Source organism: Odontesthes bonariensis, chromosome 18 (genome assembly GCF_027942865.1).
Source record: "Odontesthes bonariensis isolate fOdoBon6 chromosome 18, fOdoBon6.hap1, whole genome shotgun sequence".
Lineage (NCBI taxonomy): Eukaryota > Metazoa > Chordata > Actinopteri > Atheriniformes > Atherinopsidae > Odontesthes > Odontesthes bonariensis.
In genome coordinates this window covers 9,918,359-9,933,139 of record NC_134523.1, presented here as the reverse complement: position 1 = coordinate 9,933,139, position 14,781 = coordinate 9,918,359, and the positions used below count along the sequence as shown (strand labels likewise).

The following is a 14,781-nucleotide window of genomic DNA, read 5'->3' as shown; positions in this document are numbered from 1 at the left end:
GAGCCTAATGTATATAACCTACCCAATATAATTAATAAAACATCTACAAAAACATTGGTAACAAACTTACATAACATAAGTTTAAACAAAGGTTCTCTCTTTTTTGTAGAAATGTGTTCAAATTAATAATATTAGAAGCTTACCTTTTTTTCTGTTGCTGTGTAAAGATGTGGTGAAGGGTTGTCTTAAAGTTAAGAGGAAAACTAAGAAGAATCTTAAGAACTAAGCTTTCAAGAATATCAATTATTCTTAACATCGTTCTTAAGACAAAAGATAACATGAAAGTTAAGAAAAAACTTAAGAATTTTATTTGTGAAAATGGAATGTTCTTAGCTTTTTTCTTATGACAAAAGTTAAGATAAAAGTACCAGTTAAGAACTTTTTTTTTCTTAAGAATGCTTTGTGAATCCAGCCCCTGGTCTCTACGCATTTCTACAAATGGCCTCAAGATGGCGGTGTTGTTTAGATCAACGCGTACCAAGGAAGAGGTGGGATTTCCTCCTTCCCGTCTCAACATCATCCTCTTGCTCATCCTAGGGATGCATCGGCGTTCACTGCACCTGCTTTATGCCTTATCTCGGTAGTCGGTGGCTGAAATGTCTTGTTGTATCCCGTGTACTCAATAACCAGACGGTGACGTCCCAACGACCCGTTGGGTGTTAGCACAGGCGCTTCCATACTGTTTTATTAGAGCCAACGTTGGAGGATGTGTTGATTTATTTATTTATTTAAAACGAGGTTAAGCAGTGAGACAGCATCTTTGCCGGTGACACATCAGTAACACTGCGAGTGGACAAGGTACGAGTGAAACAATAACACCTCATTTTACCGTTGTTTGTGTTAGAAAAAGCCTATTTTTTTGTGTGATCTATGGAGAATTCACTATTGACTTTTTTGGCAAGGCCTTAAACGCACATTTGCAGTTGGCTTACTGCGAATCCACTCATTCCTGCTAACGTTAGTCAGTTAAACGGCCACTAAAACGGCTTGCTTATTTTCTGTTTCTAGATTTAGTTATTTGATTTGTGCTTTTTCAAAATATGTGTCAGCTATTTTCTTCCAAGAGGGTAAAACAACCTGCATAGCTTTATACAGACACTGCTCTTGGTTAAATGATCATACTAATGCCTGCTGATGTGTTTTACTGGATATAACCAGGTGGTGCTCAACTCTTGAACGTGTTTGCATGAGATTGTCATTCAATTAAAATAGATGAAGATGCATTAACTTGCGTTTTGAGAGCATTTTCTATATCGAATGGTTAGAATAAGGAACTGAACAGAAAATGTGGCTGCATAAATGTTGCCTACAGTACAGAGAGTGAGCATGACCTCGCTTCAAACACCTTGTTTCCAAGATAATGGATCTATTACACTCATATGTGCAGTAAATCTGCAACATGCCGCTGTATTGACTCAAGTATTAGCAAATTGGGGCAGCATCAATATGTAGTTCACGGCCCTCTTAACTGAAGCCTTACAGGACACCATGTCGGACAAAAGTGACTTAAAGGCAGAGCTTGAACGGAAGAAGCAGCGCCTCGCCCAGATCAGAGAGGAAAAAAAAAGAAAGGAGGAGGAGAGGAAGAAGAAAGAGGTAAGGAAGAAAGTGAGTACATTCACACTGCCACCACTCTTATTGTATCCCACACTAGTGTTTGTTGTCTGTGTGCTTGACTGCTTTTTGTCGGATTGTAACATATAAAAGCCGAGGTTTGTGGGTGTTGGAATTGTGGGTCAAAATGTGCGAGCATGTGCACGCTTTCAAATTGTCCTTTCGATCTTGAAGTGTGACCTGTGAATCTGTTATTGAACTTGCGGTGTTCGGTGTTTCCCTGGGTGCCCTGAGCAGTCAGAGAGCCAGCAGAAGACAGAGGTGACCCCGGAAGATTCAGACCTAGACCGCAAGCGCAGGGAGACAGAGGCCCTGCTACAGAGTATCGGCATCTCCCCGGAGCCTCCGCTAGGTACATGACATCCTCACACACCAAACGATAACTGAATCCTCAATATCACATTATTCTGATATCCTGACATGATATGATATGCTCTGAAATGTTGTTTCAGCTGTTGACTGTAAAGGAACCAATTATAAACATGAAACATTTTGAAACCGTTAGGATGAATCTCCAGGTGCCTCTCATGTCCTCAAAGCTTCTGGAAGATTGCTGTTCTCTAGCGGTCTGAAAGAGTAATAACACCCCCAAACTCCTCTAAAGTGGGTCACTGCCATACCTAATATTAGCTCAAGTTGTTATAAACGTGCCTCAGAAAGCAAAGTGCAGTTTGACGACAAATACAAAGTCAACAATGCCTAAGAGCGAGAGAGAGCCTAAGAACTGTGAGTTGTCCCTTTCCAAGAGTTTAATATAAGATGCTTTGTGTGTTTGTTTTTTTAGTCCCGACCCCCATGTCCCCTTCCAAGTCCATGAGCACGCCCAGTGAGACGGGGAGCCAGGACTCAGTCGATGGGGGAGCAGCAGGCAGGTAGGCGGGACTCGAAAAAAAAAAACGTCAAAAGTCTTTCCTCGTATGTGAGACGTAAAAACCTGATTTGATTAACTGAAAAAAATGTAGTTTCTTTTTTGCATTACTATTGTATTATTTTTTGGGGGAATTCCCAATGATAAACAGAAATTGGTCAGTAATTTGTCAAAAATTCTTAGGGGAAACATTGCACGTATTTAGACGCCTTTGGAGGAGATGAGACACTTAGAAACTCTACAGTACAGCGTCGTGTTTTTTGAGAGGGTGGCGATTAACCCGAATTTGTGGAGGCACACAGGCCTTGACTTTTAAGACATAATATGTGAAAATGGTAATAATTACAAGGGGCTTTTGACAGGGACTCATGACTATAGTTCTATTGTTTTTTTTTTTTTACACCTTTCCCGTTTCTGATCCTGGCACAACAGGTTTAGGTAAGGATGGACGCCGCTTACGGCTTAAGTTGCCTCATTTAGTTTCACGTGTGGTATTAGTGTCATTTCTCATGGCATCCTGTGTTCTGATGACCACTGTCCAGCTTTTTGATGCATTCCAGCGGGTTTTGAAAGGCCGCACTCTTTCCCTCGTAGTAAACGCGAGTTTGGAAAGCAGCTGGAAGCGCAAATTCTCAGAAATGTGTGAGAGGAAGCGCAGTGTCAGCAAACTTTCAGGAAGCGGTCTTTGCTCTCAGTGTGGACCATTATGGCATGAATTATTAGATTGGTGTGGGCTAGTAGCTCATTTTATCACAAGTGACAAAACATAAGCCCCTCCCTGCTCCTGTCAATGCTCTGAGGGCTGCACACACTAATAAGGTAACGCATCTTACATGTTTCTGCTACTGCAGCATGTATTTACACGCTAATCTATTCATTGCTCATCAGACAAGTGCTGCGGGTGTTTACCTTCAACACGTAGGTGCTCTGGTGAATAACAGACAATACTAAGACGATCGTGGTCATCAAGCGCTCCCCATTTGCTTTTTAATGGTCGCAGACTGCGAGGTCGATGTGCGCGTGGTGCCTTCAGGGATCATCAGTGATGTGTTGTTCCAAGGGTGGAATTGGGGCTGAAGAATAAGCTAACGTCCAATAAGTTTAGTCGCAGAGAGGAATGCTCTTATTTACAATGATTCATTTCTTTTTAGCTTTTACCAATTGGATTTTACAAATTGGTGAGTTCGCACTAATGCCTGCATCGAACGATTATTTCTCCATCCCCCAAATCCACCCTGGGTGATGGCATGCCATTTTGAGCTTCTCCATCCGTGGTTGTGTATGTGTGTGTCCCTTCATAGGTCAGGTTTGTCTAAAAACAAGTCCCAAGCAGAGACCTCAAGGTAAGCGTTTTCATGTCAAACATAAACCCAGCCCACCCACCCTTTGCCTTTTCTTCGCAGAAGTTCCCCGTAACGCAGAGTGGTGTCAGTGCTCTTACGGCAATGTGCCCATCCTGATTTCTTAGATCCAAACAAAGCAGTGCCCCTGCTTTTTTTTTTTATGTCTGCACTCTTCTCTGTTGTCTTTGTGTCGGAAGCCCTCCTGTCTCCTCTAATACCAGGTTGAAAGATTCGTGCTTGCATGAGCTGAGCCACAGAGGTCATTTCACTCCTCACAGAGTTGACAGTGTCGTCTGTGTTAGTGTAAGACAGCCAGTCTGTCAGGCTAAAGAAATGCACTCTCTTGGCAATCTCACCTGGGGTCCGTTTCACGTAGCAGGTTCAACCAACTCTGAGTCTATTCCTGATCTCTGAGTTGATCTACTCTGAGATAGAAAACCCTGAGTTTTCGGTTCCAGAAACGCTGATTTGAGTGAGGTTAATCAACTCTGAGTAAGTTCACCTTGAGTTTAGCGCGTGCACCAAAACTTTAAAAAGCCAGCATCAATGGAGCCCCGATTCGACGAGTCACCTTGGCAACGGGGAAGAGGAGGGGCTACGTTGTTCACACATCTCGAATTGGAAATCTTAATGCGCTCATACGGCGAGTTTCAATACGTTTTTAGAAATAAGTGCAACACCGTTGCAGCAGCAAAAGTGTAAGTTTAAATGTAGTCCTTTGCAATCACAATAATATTACAGGGAAACTGCTTGAATGGTAGCCCATTCATTTATTTCATTTAGGTGCAATCTCGCAGGGGAGAAGCGCACTTGGCAGCAGTTTAAGATGAAATATAAAAACATTGTTCAAACAGGTGAGACCTCGGCATGGAGGTACCTCATTTTGATCATGTTTTACACTGTAAAGTAAATATTAAGTGGCTATTTGACTGTGCAGTTATTTTATTCCCAACATAATGCTGTTTTCATACACATAAACTATGTCTTCTCATCTATACCATCCATCCATCCATTATCAATACCGCTGAATCCGTCAGTCGGGTCGCGGGGGGGCTGGAGCCTATCCCAGCGGTCAATGGGCAAGAGGCGGGGTACACCCTGGACAGGCCGCCAGTCCATCACAGGGCCACATAGAGACAAACGAGACAAACAACCATACACACTCACAGTCACTCCGAAGGACAATTTAGTCATCATCTATATCATGTTCTGTTAAATAATTAAGCCTACTTAAACTAACACAGACTTCTACTGAGCCAACAGAAAGAAGGCAGATGCCCGTAAAACGGGTGCTGAAAAAGATAATTGTCTGTAAATGCAAAAATCTATGTGCGGTCTGATAACCATCTCCGACGAATATTTATTTCTCTGCGCAATAATGCTGCACCTTCATCCACGGGATCGTTGTCAAAAGGACATGTTGGTGAAAAAAGTCGCCTCCTACTGTGCCTAATGGACTTCTAGAAGTAGAAGAACTCGCTCTGCTGACTGAATGAATGAAGAAATCAAATGGCGTGTGTGGCTGAAAGAGGGCGGAGACAGAAAGAAACTCGAGGTTTCTTGAATAAAACCTGGTCCCGACCAGGTTAGGTTCAGAGAGTCTGTTACTCCGGTAACTGACCGTGAGGTTAAGTTACCTCTCTTTGTGAAACAGGCTAGAGTTACCCCTCTTTCTCGGGGTTGAGTTACCTCCCTTTGTGAAACGGAAAACTCAGGGTTTCCCTCATTTCAGGGTTAACCAACTCAGAGTTTTCACTAAACCTGCTACGTGAAACGGACCTCTGGTTCTGTGTGACTGCAGGTCTAACGCGTGTGTTTCCTCTCCCTGAGTGTATCATCAATAGCTGTTGTGTTGTTCTTTCACAGCTGGTATTTTTCAGCCCCACTTGTCATACAACTCGTTACCTTTTAGAAACTCTTTGATATGGAACGAGCTAGAAGTTCTGACAAATAATGAGTGAGCTCAGCTCTGTTCTCAATCAGATGAATTGATGATTTGTATCAGCTACTTTAAATATGTATGTAAAACAAGATAAATATTTATTTTTGAATCATTTTTATTTTCCAGATCTCAGATTTACCCTTTAAATGTGTGCACATGCTTGTTTACAGCTTAAAGTCCTTGTGCACATTTAAACACTGACTCAACATTTGTTGGATTCAAGTTAGAGTCACATAAGAATGGGACCTTAAAACTTTAATTTGCCCATCTCCGCATGCAAATCGGAGGAAGGGTTAAAGAATTACAACTCTTTAATATGAAGAATCCCCTGTTTCAGTCGCTGAAATGTCACCGAATTAAAGCTGCGTCACGTTCAGCTGCGGGAACTTCCTTTATTATATCTTTATCAGTTCATGAAAGGTCTTCCTTTCTCCAATTTGGATGTGCATACCCTCTAAGAGATGGTACTCTGCACTTTAAGTCCATGTTGTTAAGACCGAGAAATCCCTCAGAAGATATGAGTAGAAATAAAAAGTGTACATGAGTGTATGATGAACGAAAGTGTCATCCCACAACTTATCCACTAATGGAAACATTCGCCTTTTTAAGGTGCGTTTTTTGCATGAAGTTCAATCGAAATGTTGGTGTTAAAGCAGCTCTCTAGCTAAGTGGTCTATGTGCGAGTGTATGTGTGCACATGCGTGGCGGTACGTTCTTGTGCCCCACTGAGACGTGTGTTCCAGTGTTTTGTGTGTTTGTTACAATGTTTGTAAACATGTGTGTCCTCTCTTGCTCCCCCTTTTGGTGACACCAGGACACTGCAGTGGGACACAGACCCCTCTGTGCTGCAGCTGCAGGCTGATTCTGAGCTCGGGTACATCTCTCTCCTCTCCTCTTGTTCACTGTCTGCAAAAAAAAAAAAAAAGGAAACACACTGCAAAACACCTTATTTTTGCGGTGCATGCATCATACCAAAAGACTTAAAGAAAATAGCAAATGCTAAGTGTGTTACTTTCTATTCTAGTTTTGATTTTCTGAACAATATGACCATGCTAATGAGAACATCATCTCTCTCATCCAGGCGGAGGATGCAAAAGCTGGGGGCCTCTAAGATCACACAGGTAGATTTCCTTCCAAAAGAGGTGGTCTCTTACAGCAAGGAGACACAGACACCACTCAGTGCCCACCTGTCTGAAGGTAAGTGTTTATATGCGTGGTGGAGAGACTTTAAAAACACTCTGACATTTTGTATCATCCATCCAGGCGAAAACAGCCTTTCTCGGATTCAAACAGAATCTGGTTGTCTAGTTCGTTTGTATGGTTGAAATACTGATACTGCTTTGGCCGACCATTTAACCCTGCGAACCTGGAGGGATTTAGAGAGCACAGAGGAGCTGCACAGACAAGTGTCTGAACTGACAATTACGGTGTCTTCAGTCACAGAGCATCATGCGTTTGACATATGCATTTCACCCGAGGCATTTGATGGACGGTGGAGGATTGCAGTGAGTGTTTTTTGTACGTGCTGAAAGATGTACATCTGTGCATTTGTTCTTTGATGTCCTTCAAATCACAAAGTACTGAACTTTTGACGGCAGATACTAGTTACAGCTAGAGACAGTTTAGTAATCCTCAGTAGAAAAGCTGCTGTTCAGCCCCCTGTGATTTGATGTGGGTTGTAATTGGGTGAGTGGGAAAAAAAAAAGTTGCGATCTCGCGCATGTGTGTGTGTGTATGACTGAGTTTTATGGTTTGGTTGCATAAAGACTGTGAGGTTACGTGGGCATACATGTGAAAATGTGCATTTTTGCGTCTCTGCAAGTGGGCGTTCACATGTGTGCCGAGCTGCAGCAGCTAAGCAGAGCCATATGGCTGAGCTTTATTCCCTCATCGGAACTGGCAGAAGATCGGTGGTTGCACATTTAAGGCACATACTGTATTTTTGGCATTTTTCTGTAGTAGGTGAATGAATGTTTGGACCGAGGATTGTCTGGGTTGTTCTATTGTATTGAACTTGAATCCTTTGCTGTTGGCAAATGCAAATGTTTACGCTCAGAAACGTCTTCTTCACATGTTTGAGTGAAAATACAAATAGTATTAGACTCACACAGTGGCCGTCCAAACTTACACACACACACACGCACCAATACTTGGTATCATGTTCTCTATCTTCCTTCCTTTTGCTGCCAACACAGCTGGCAGCCATGTGACTTTGAAGGGGCTGTACTTCCTGCTTCCTGTCATTATAATAGATGGTCTGATGTGGATTTCACTGCCCCCCACCTCCACCAGCAACCACCAAGCACATACACACGTCTGTCATGATCTGCATAGGGAATGGCCTGCTTCAGCTCCCCTAATTTTCTTGACAGACCCAGGAATAGATGATTTATTCTACAAGCGCACATGCACCTACTCATGTGTGTTAACATGTATCAATAAAAAGAGACACAATTAATTCGTCTCGGTCATGCTCCCATCGGACATGCAGGGCTCAGTAAACAAACATGCAGAACGCTGAAGCGTACTTGGCAATTTGATAAGGACAAACAACACCCTTTATGAAGGGCAAGTAGTCGGCGTAAACATATAAACAAACACACGCACACTTTGAATGGTTATCGCCTACAGCAATACTATACGTCGCTCCATTTAGGTTTGTTTGTTTTCAGCCTCCAAGAGCAAGTTCAGGAGGTCTGTGCCTGCATATGCGGGTGTGCATGAAAACATCTGGGAACCAGAGCAGAGCCGCGGTGGTCTGCTGGGAGGTGACCTCGGCCTCAGGAGACCCTTCTTTTGCAGACTACCAAAAAGCTTGTGTGTCTAGAAAAAAAAGAAAGAAGGAAAAAAAAAAAAAAAAGAGGGTCGATGGTTACACCTGCCTGCACTCTGGCTGTGTGTGTTTGTTCAGGCCAGTTCCTTTTGTTGATGGCTGAACTGAGCTCGCCGCACACATCTCATTTTCATGTTACAGGTTGTTTCCATACTTGGTGTTTCAGGGGAAGATTTCCCTCGACTAAATACTTTTATTCCAAACGTGTGTATAGAGAGTGCGTGTGTGTCTGTTAGAAATGCTTTCAGCACCAGTAGCCAGTGATTTTAGCTTGAGGCTTCTTATTTTTGTTTTTGTCAAAAGCCTAAGCATCCTCGTTGTTCAGAGGCTTTGTTTTAACGATCTAATGAAGACTAGTAACAGATACCAACAAACGTCACTGTCTTTCTTTTAAATTCGGTCTTGATTTGCCTCCCTTAATACATCTCTCCTGCCCTCTCTGCCCATTATTCTCTGTTATTTGGTGTGATTTTCCTATCATTCTACTCTACTTGTAATAGTGACATTTATTTGCTCAACTGCATGTGATGGTCACATTATAAGGAACTTATTGATGAGTCAAGGATTCTCTCTTGGCTTCATGAACTTCTGACCTCTCATGCTGCTTTCGTGTCTGTGACATGAGAATGCTATTAAGCAGCGTGCGTTGATGCCCGAAGGCTGATCGATCAAATTGGATTTGATCGGACTCTGCGTGTGTTTGTGTTCAAACACAAGCGTTTGTGTTGTGAAGCTCCCAAAAGGTTTGCGGATGTGAGACTCATTTAAACCTGTGAACGAAGAGGCTTTTCATTTCCGTAACTAATTTGCTGTTTAGTAACTGTGATGTGTTGCCATCGATGTATGTGTGTTTTCCCATTAAATGCTCACTGATATGTCTGTACTAAGTTTCCATTGTGTCAGGCAATCGGATTAGCCCCGGTCACGGTTGGCTCCAGCTATTTACTGCTTTTATTTGGTATGAATGGACGTGCTTGTTGTGAGGGATGGATGTTTTGTCTGTGGACTTAGAAGGGAAATAAAGTAAGATCTAGTTCTGTGTGCAACCGGAACTGGATCAACTAAGGTCGAACAAAGTGTGTTAGGTTGTGGGCGTTTCAGATGGTTGTCAGCTGTGTTAACCCTCTGATCGAACCGGGTTGATCAGAACATTTGCATTTGACCCAAAAACGATTCACTGTCAGCAATCTTTTCACTGTTCTCAGCTGATGCATTCATTTTGCAAAGTAACTGTGTTGCGATTTGTGCGAGAGAAAACAAGTTACAAGAACAAACCTGGAGGGAATCGCATTGGCAAAAGACAACATGCAATGATCTGGCAAGGAAGAAACAAAAACCAGGAGGATATTTACAGAGGGAGGGATTATAAAAAGGAAAGGCAGGCGAGGCAATCAGCAACGGAAACCAGGTGCGACGAGGAAGCTGGAAACTAACAGAAGCGATCAAAAGATCAGGATTTACCAAAATAAAACAGGAAAAAAAAAAGGAGAACATCGGCAACAAAACACAGAAATCCAAGGATCATGACAGACTGAAAAGGGCTGCAATGACTGCGGTGAGACAGCTGGACAGTTTCATCTATGTAGGGTTATTTACCGTATATATTTTTTTTTGTATAGCTCAATGCTACAAATCACATAACTTACAGCTTGGCACCATCCATATTTACGCCTTCACCTTGGATGAGGTTTTTTCTTTTCAAGAGCAGAAGACTGAAATCCACAGGCGAACAGCACGCCGTCACACCGCCAAAAGGACTCCAACGCAGTCACTGCGGTATCAGAAACCTGGGGGTCCTGAGTTTTGTCGATTTATGTTATAAAATAAAAATGTTATTCAACAAATTCCATCATTTTTCTTGGGGTCGTAGTGTCATCGCACAGCCAAACAGATCTGGATCCAGTGGTCTAAGATAGTGTGCGATGATGCAATGTGTGCGATGTGCCTGGCATTATTTAGAAGCATGGCTGTTTTCAAAATTGTCTCCCTGCAGCTGAAACAATTGTGGTTAGAGACCATTCAAATATAGACGGGAGACAATGGTCTCCCAACAGCTGAAAATATTAGTGGTCGTTGGTTGTAGCATCGCAGCCAGAAGGCAGCGGTGTTGACATAGCAGCAGCTGCTGTGCTGTTATTTGTAACGTTGTATTTCTAGGTGTTTTGTGAGGTCAATCTACGCCATCCAACAATGGATTTCTTCACATTAGACTGCACTTTGCAGATTTAAACCACATTAAAAAGAACAAAATGGAAGCAAACACAAGTCTACAACTTCGCCACCATTAGTTGACTGTTGCGTGAATACCAACTGCTGCACCTCTTGTCCGGAGGCTCATCAGTACATCAATAGCAACCAGTCAGTAAGCTGACTGGTTGCTGTTGATGTGAAGACAACAGTCAAATGAAGGTGGATGGTAAACACTTAGCATGTAGACAAGTTTGCATTTTACCGTGTGAGCCCGTTTGTAACAAATCAGCTCCACTCAGTGGAGCTTTAAAAGAACCATAAAAGGCCACGGTGGAAAGTAGTCGGTGAAACGGAGAGAAAAAGAGAGGGAAAGAGGAGGGAAAGATGGTAAAAGGTGAGAAGAAATTTGTGGTCACCAGAGAATAAACAAGAGTAATGGAAGGCAGAAAGGAATAGAGGAGAAGCCCTAGAGGCTACCACGGGAGGAAGAGGTAGCTCTGATACTAAGGCAGTAATTGTTTGCAGCGAACCAGAAGCAAACCCTCAGAGAATAACTCTTTGTGTATTTGTGTAAAATTTGATATCGCAAAGCTGGAAAACCCCCTTCTCGGGGTTAAAAGTTCAATGGTCAAGAGTTTACGTTAATGTTTGTATGTCTGTATGCAAAACTATGTGTCTGGGACTCTCTTTTCCAACCTCTGCTTTACTTTCTGGCCCATTAGTTTTCAGGCTCCGTACAGATCGGGTATGTAGTTGGGCAAAAATTAAGCCCTTAAATATATTTACAGCAGAGGCTTTTTTTTTCTTTTTTTTTTTTTTTATTACATTTTCTGGACTGGTAATTGTCTTTAGATTATAAGAAGAAACTCGCGTCCTGGCACTAATCTGAGAAGACACACCCTACTTTATTGTAAATAGTCACTCTCCTCCACACAAGCATTTGGGCTTATAAGTGTAAACACGTATCGCACGCTTATGTACAGCGAAATAAACAGGAGTAAACACATCCACAGAAATGTACACACGTGAACCTCACACACATGTACATATGTCACATGAGCTTCATATTATCCCATAATGGAGCAGTTAAGAAATCTAACTCCAAATTTATTAAATGATCCTGACCATTGGCAGCACATTGGTCCATTTAGAGTGTTTACTTTGGTATTACCTCCGCAAACTCCTCAAATATCTTAAATATCGTCGAACAGGCCCTGAACTTCAGATGGTTATCATCATTTTTTTTTAAATGAGAAATGTCCAGATGGGTTTAATCCAACGGGAGTGCATTTTAAGCTTGCGACACAATTATTGGAACCCATGTCTGACACTCATTACTACAAGAGTTGAAGAGTTTATAGAGCGAGTTTATTCAAGTTCTTGAAATATATGCGTGACTTTGTCTAATGCGGAACAGTGGAACCAAACCCTCGCAGTACAAAGTCACTACAGACAGTAGCAGAAAAAAACTATAAACGATGCAAAAGAAAAAAGTTGAAATATGCTGCCAATGGGCACATTAGATTATTTAAACAAAGCTGTTGTTTTTTCCATCGTAAGTGAGGAAAGAGTTTATGATCCGCAAAGTTAAGTACTAAAAAAATGTCACAGTCTACACAGTTACGTACTGTTTGTGCTACAGAGAAGCTACTCAGAGAATACACACCAGCACACACCAGCCAATCGAGCCGAAGCGCCATGTCAACTCACAGTTGAAGTAAATAACACTAATCTTCTAGCTGCAGGGGTGCGCGTCAAGGACCAGAATATATCACTGTAAATGCTACTAAGTGAAAATGGAACTATGTGAAAAGATGATTCCCATAGAAACGGGCATGTATGTAATCATTTGAAGTCTGATTTGCTGTGGCTTCTTGTCACTTTGAAATTCCCATGAAACCAAAACACATATTATACATTATATTATTATACATATCTCACTCTATACGTCGGTTTTACATCAGTATGTAAATAGATATATACATATATATGTATATAAATATAAAATGTCTATTTCTGGAGGCGAATAGCTGTGTACCCGTGCCAGCCTTTGGCACTTTGAGTCGTCAAAGAAGTTTGATGTCAGTTCAGTCAGTAATGTTCAAGTCAAACACAAAGCTCAGGCAACAACTTGCTTGTGAAATGTAAGGGTTATTTTAACATTTAATTACACTTTGTGGCAGATGTCAAATAGTGACTTTGTTTAGTAATGTGCGATTGGGATTTTCTGCCATCCAGGAGAGCAACGCTGCGTTCAAGTAGAAAAAGACTGAACGTAACACACCCTCACTGTATATGAAACTGACATTAGTGATTGTTATGTGGGCAGTTGTCAAGATCCTGGAGGGAGGAATGTGGTTACGCGAGTGTGTATTTTGCACGGTCAGCCGCTCGCCTCTTTCTGTATGTGTCTATGTATACATGCGTGCATATGTGTGTACCCAGCCACATATGGAAGCGCTTGTCTCATACATTGTTGTTCCAGCTAGACGGCTACAACAGGCTGAACAGACCAGAGGTTGTGTGTGTGTGTGCGTGCGTGCGTGGGTGTGTGTGTGTGTGTGTGAGCATATGTGTGTGTCTTCTAAAGGCAAAACCCATGTAGAGGATAACCACAGTGAGTGCACCCCGAGGACCCTGAACAAAATGTACTCAGCTGTTGTACTTTGAAATGGCTCCGCTGAAAATACTCTTACTGTAAGAGTTGTATTTTAATGTTTTGTGACTTGAGGTCGCAGTTTCTAGGATACTGCACTGAATGTGCGTTTGCTGTGTGTGCCCACAAGCACGCTCCTCAGATCCGACGTGGGTTTTGCTATCATGATCCCCCTTAGTGTTTTCCTTTCAGACGCACATAATTGTCCTCTCAGTTTCTTTCTTTGTAGTACAACTAGAATTTGGTTTCTTTACCATCGCTGTCAAAAGGGCACAGTTTTCACTCTTGTTTCACTTTCAAAATTGATGCAGGGTCTCAAGCGATTTCTGTCCAAATATCCATGGCTGTTAAAAAAAGGGAAAAAAATCTGGATACCAAAGAAAAAAGAAGTCTTTTGCAGCGTATAAGGTATTCCAAGTGAGTCACAGATGATTGCAATTTTCCCCTATGACCACCGTATAATAAGGTACATGTACCCTTTCTTCATCTCCCTCCCTCTGGCTTTCTCTCTCTTGGTAAAATGACCATCATCCAAAATAATATTTGCCATCTGATGAGTGCTTGAGATGAGTAGAAATACAGTTTCATGTTTCCCCCCCTGCTCGCTTTCAACCGTTTTCCTTTTCTTCTTTTTTGGTTTGGATTTAGTTGAACTTGACTTTTTGACATGCGAGCCCCACCCCGTCCCCCCTCCTTGCATTTTTTTCATACATGTGTAAAACAACAGTGGGTCTTTAACGTTCGCCTGGGTGGTCTCTTCTGTACTCGGAGATCACTTCGACTCTCCAGGGGTTTTCATTTGAATGGGTAGCGGTTCACTGCAACAGCCAGCCTTGCGGCTTGTAGCCATACTTTAGTTACTGTACTTTTTTTTCCTTCTAGTTTTAATCTTTGTGAATGCTTTGTATGACAAGTTCAAACCCTTAGACTGTTTATTTTAAACAATGCAAACAGCAAACATTATTTTACCAAGCAAAACTAAATCAAAGTTTAAATAATGTGTTTGTTTCATATTGCTATTCAGCTGAAAATCAGCTAGCTCTGAATTCATCCCATTCTATTCTAGTTGCGGCCGATTCAAACCTTACATTTCCAGATCCTTTCCACTGTTTACTTCTTAATAGTAGATTGAAGAGAAATGTGACAACCTCGCTGGTTTGGCTGAAGGTGTCTTGCAGTTCTGCAGTTCTCCAGCAGGGAGCACTCTTCACACATGCACTGTTGCTCCCTCAAAGTATCAGCAGCCAAAAGTGACAGGTTTTATGAGATTCTGTATGAAATGAAATTGAATAATGGTACTATAAACTATTACAGTCACACAATTAATCTCCATCA

The 14,781-nt window shown here is 42.0% G+C and overlaps 1 protein-coding gene across 8 annotated transcripts in view; it reads left to right on the top strand.

Moving 5' to 3' along the window:
• The first annotated feature begins 497 nt into the window (after positions 1–497).
• The window catches only part of dync1i1a (dynein cytoplasmic 1 intermediate chain 1a), a 54,084-nt gene continuing 39,800 nt past the window's right edge, over positions 498–14,781 (top strand). For 2 of the 8 annotated variants that reach the window (XM_075449131.1, XM_075449129.1), the window contains exons 1-7: positions 498–798; positions 1,475–1,608; positions 1,852–1,966; positions 2,399–2,486; positions 3,784–3,825; positions 6,582–6,641; positions 6,849–6,964. In XM_075449131.1, the coding sequence (XP_075305246.1) occupies positions 1,489–1,608; positions 1,852–1,966; positions 2,399–2,486; positions 3,784–3,825; positions 6,582–6,641; positions 6,849–6,964 (541 nt within the window). In that variant the 5' untranslated portion in view covers positions 498–798; positions 1,475–1,488. The remainder of the gene's footprint in view (positions 799–1,474; positions 1,609–1,851; positions 1,967–2,398; positions 2,487–3,783; positions 3,826–6,581; positions 6,642–6,848; positions 6,965–14,781) is intronic. The other 6 variants (XM_075449136.1, XM_075449135.1, XM_075449134.1 and 3 more) reach the window with 4 other exon arrangements.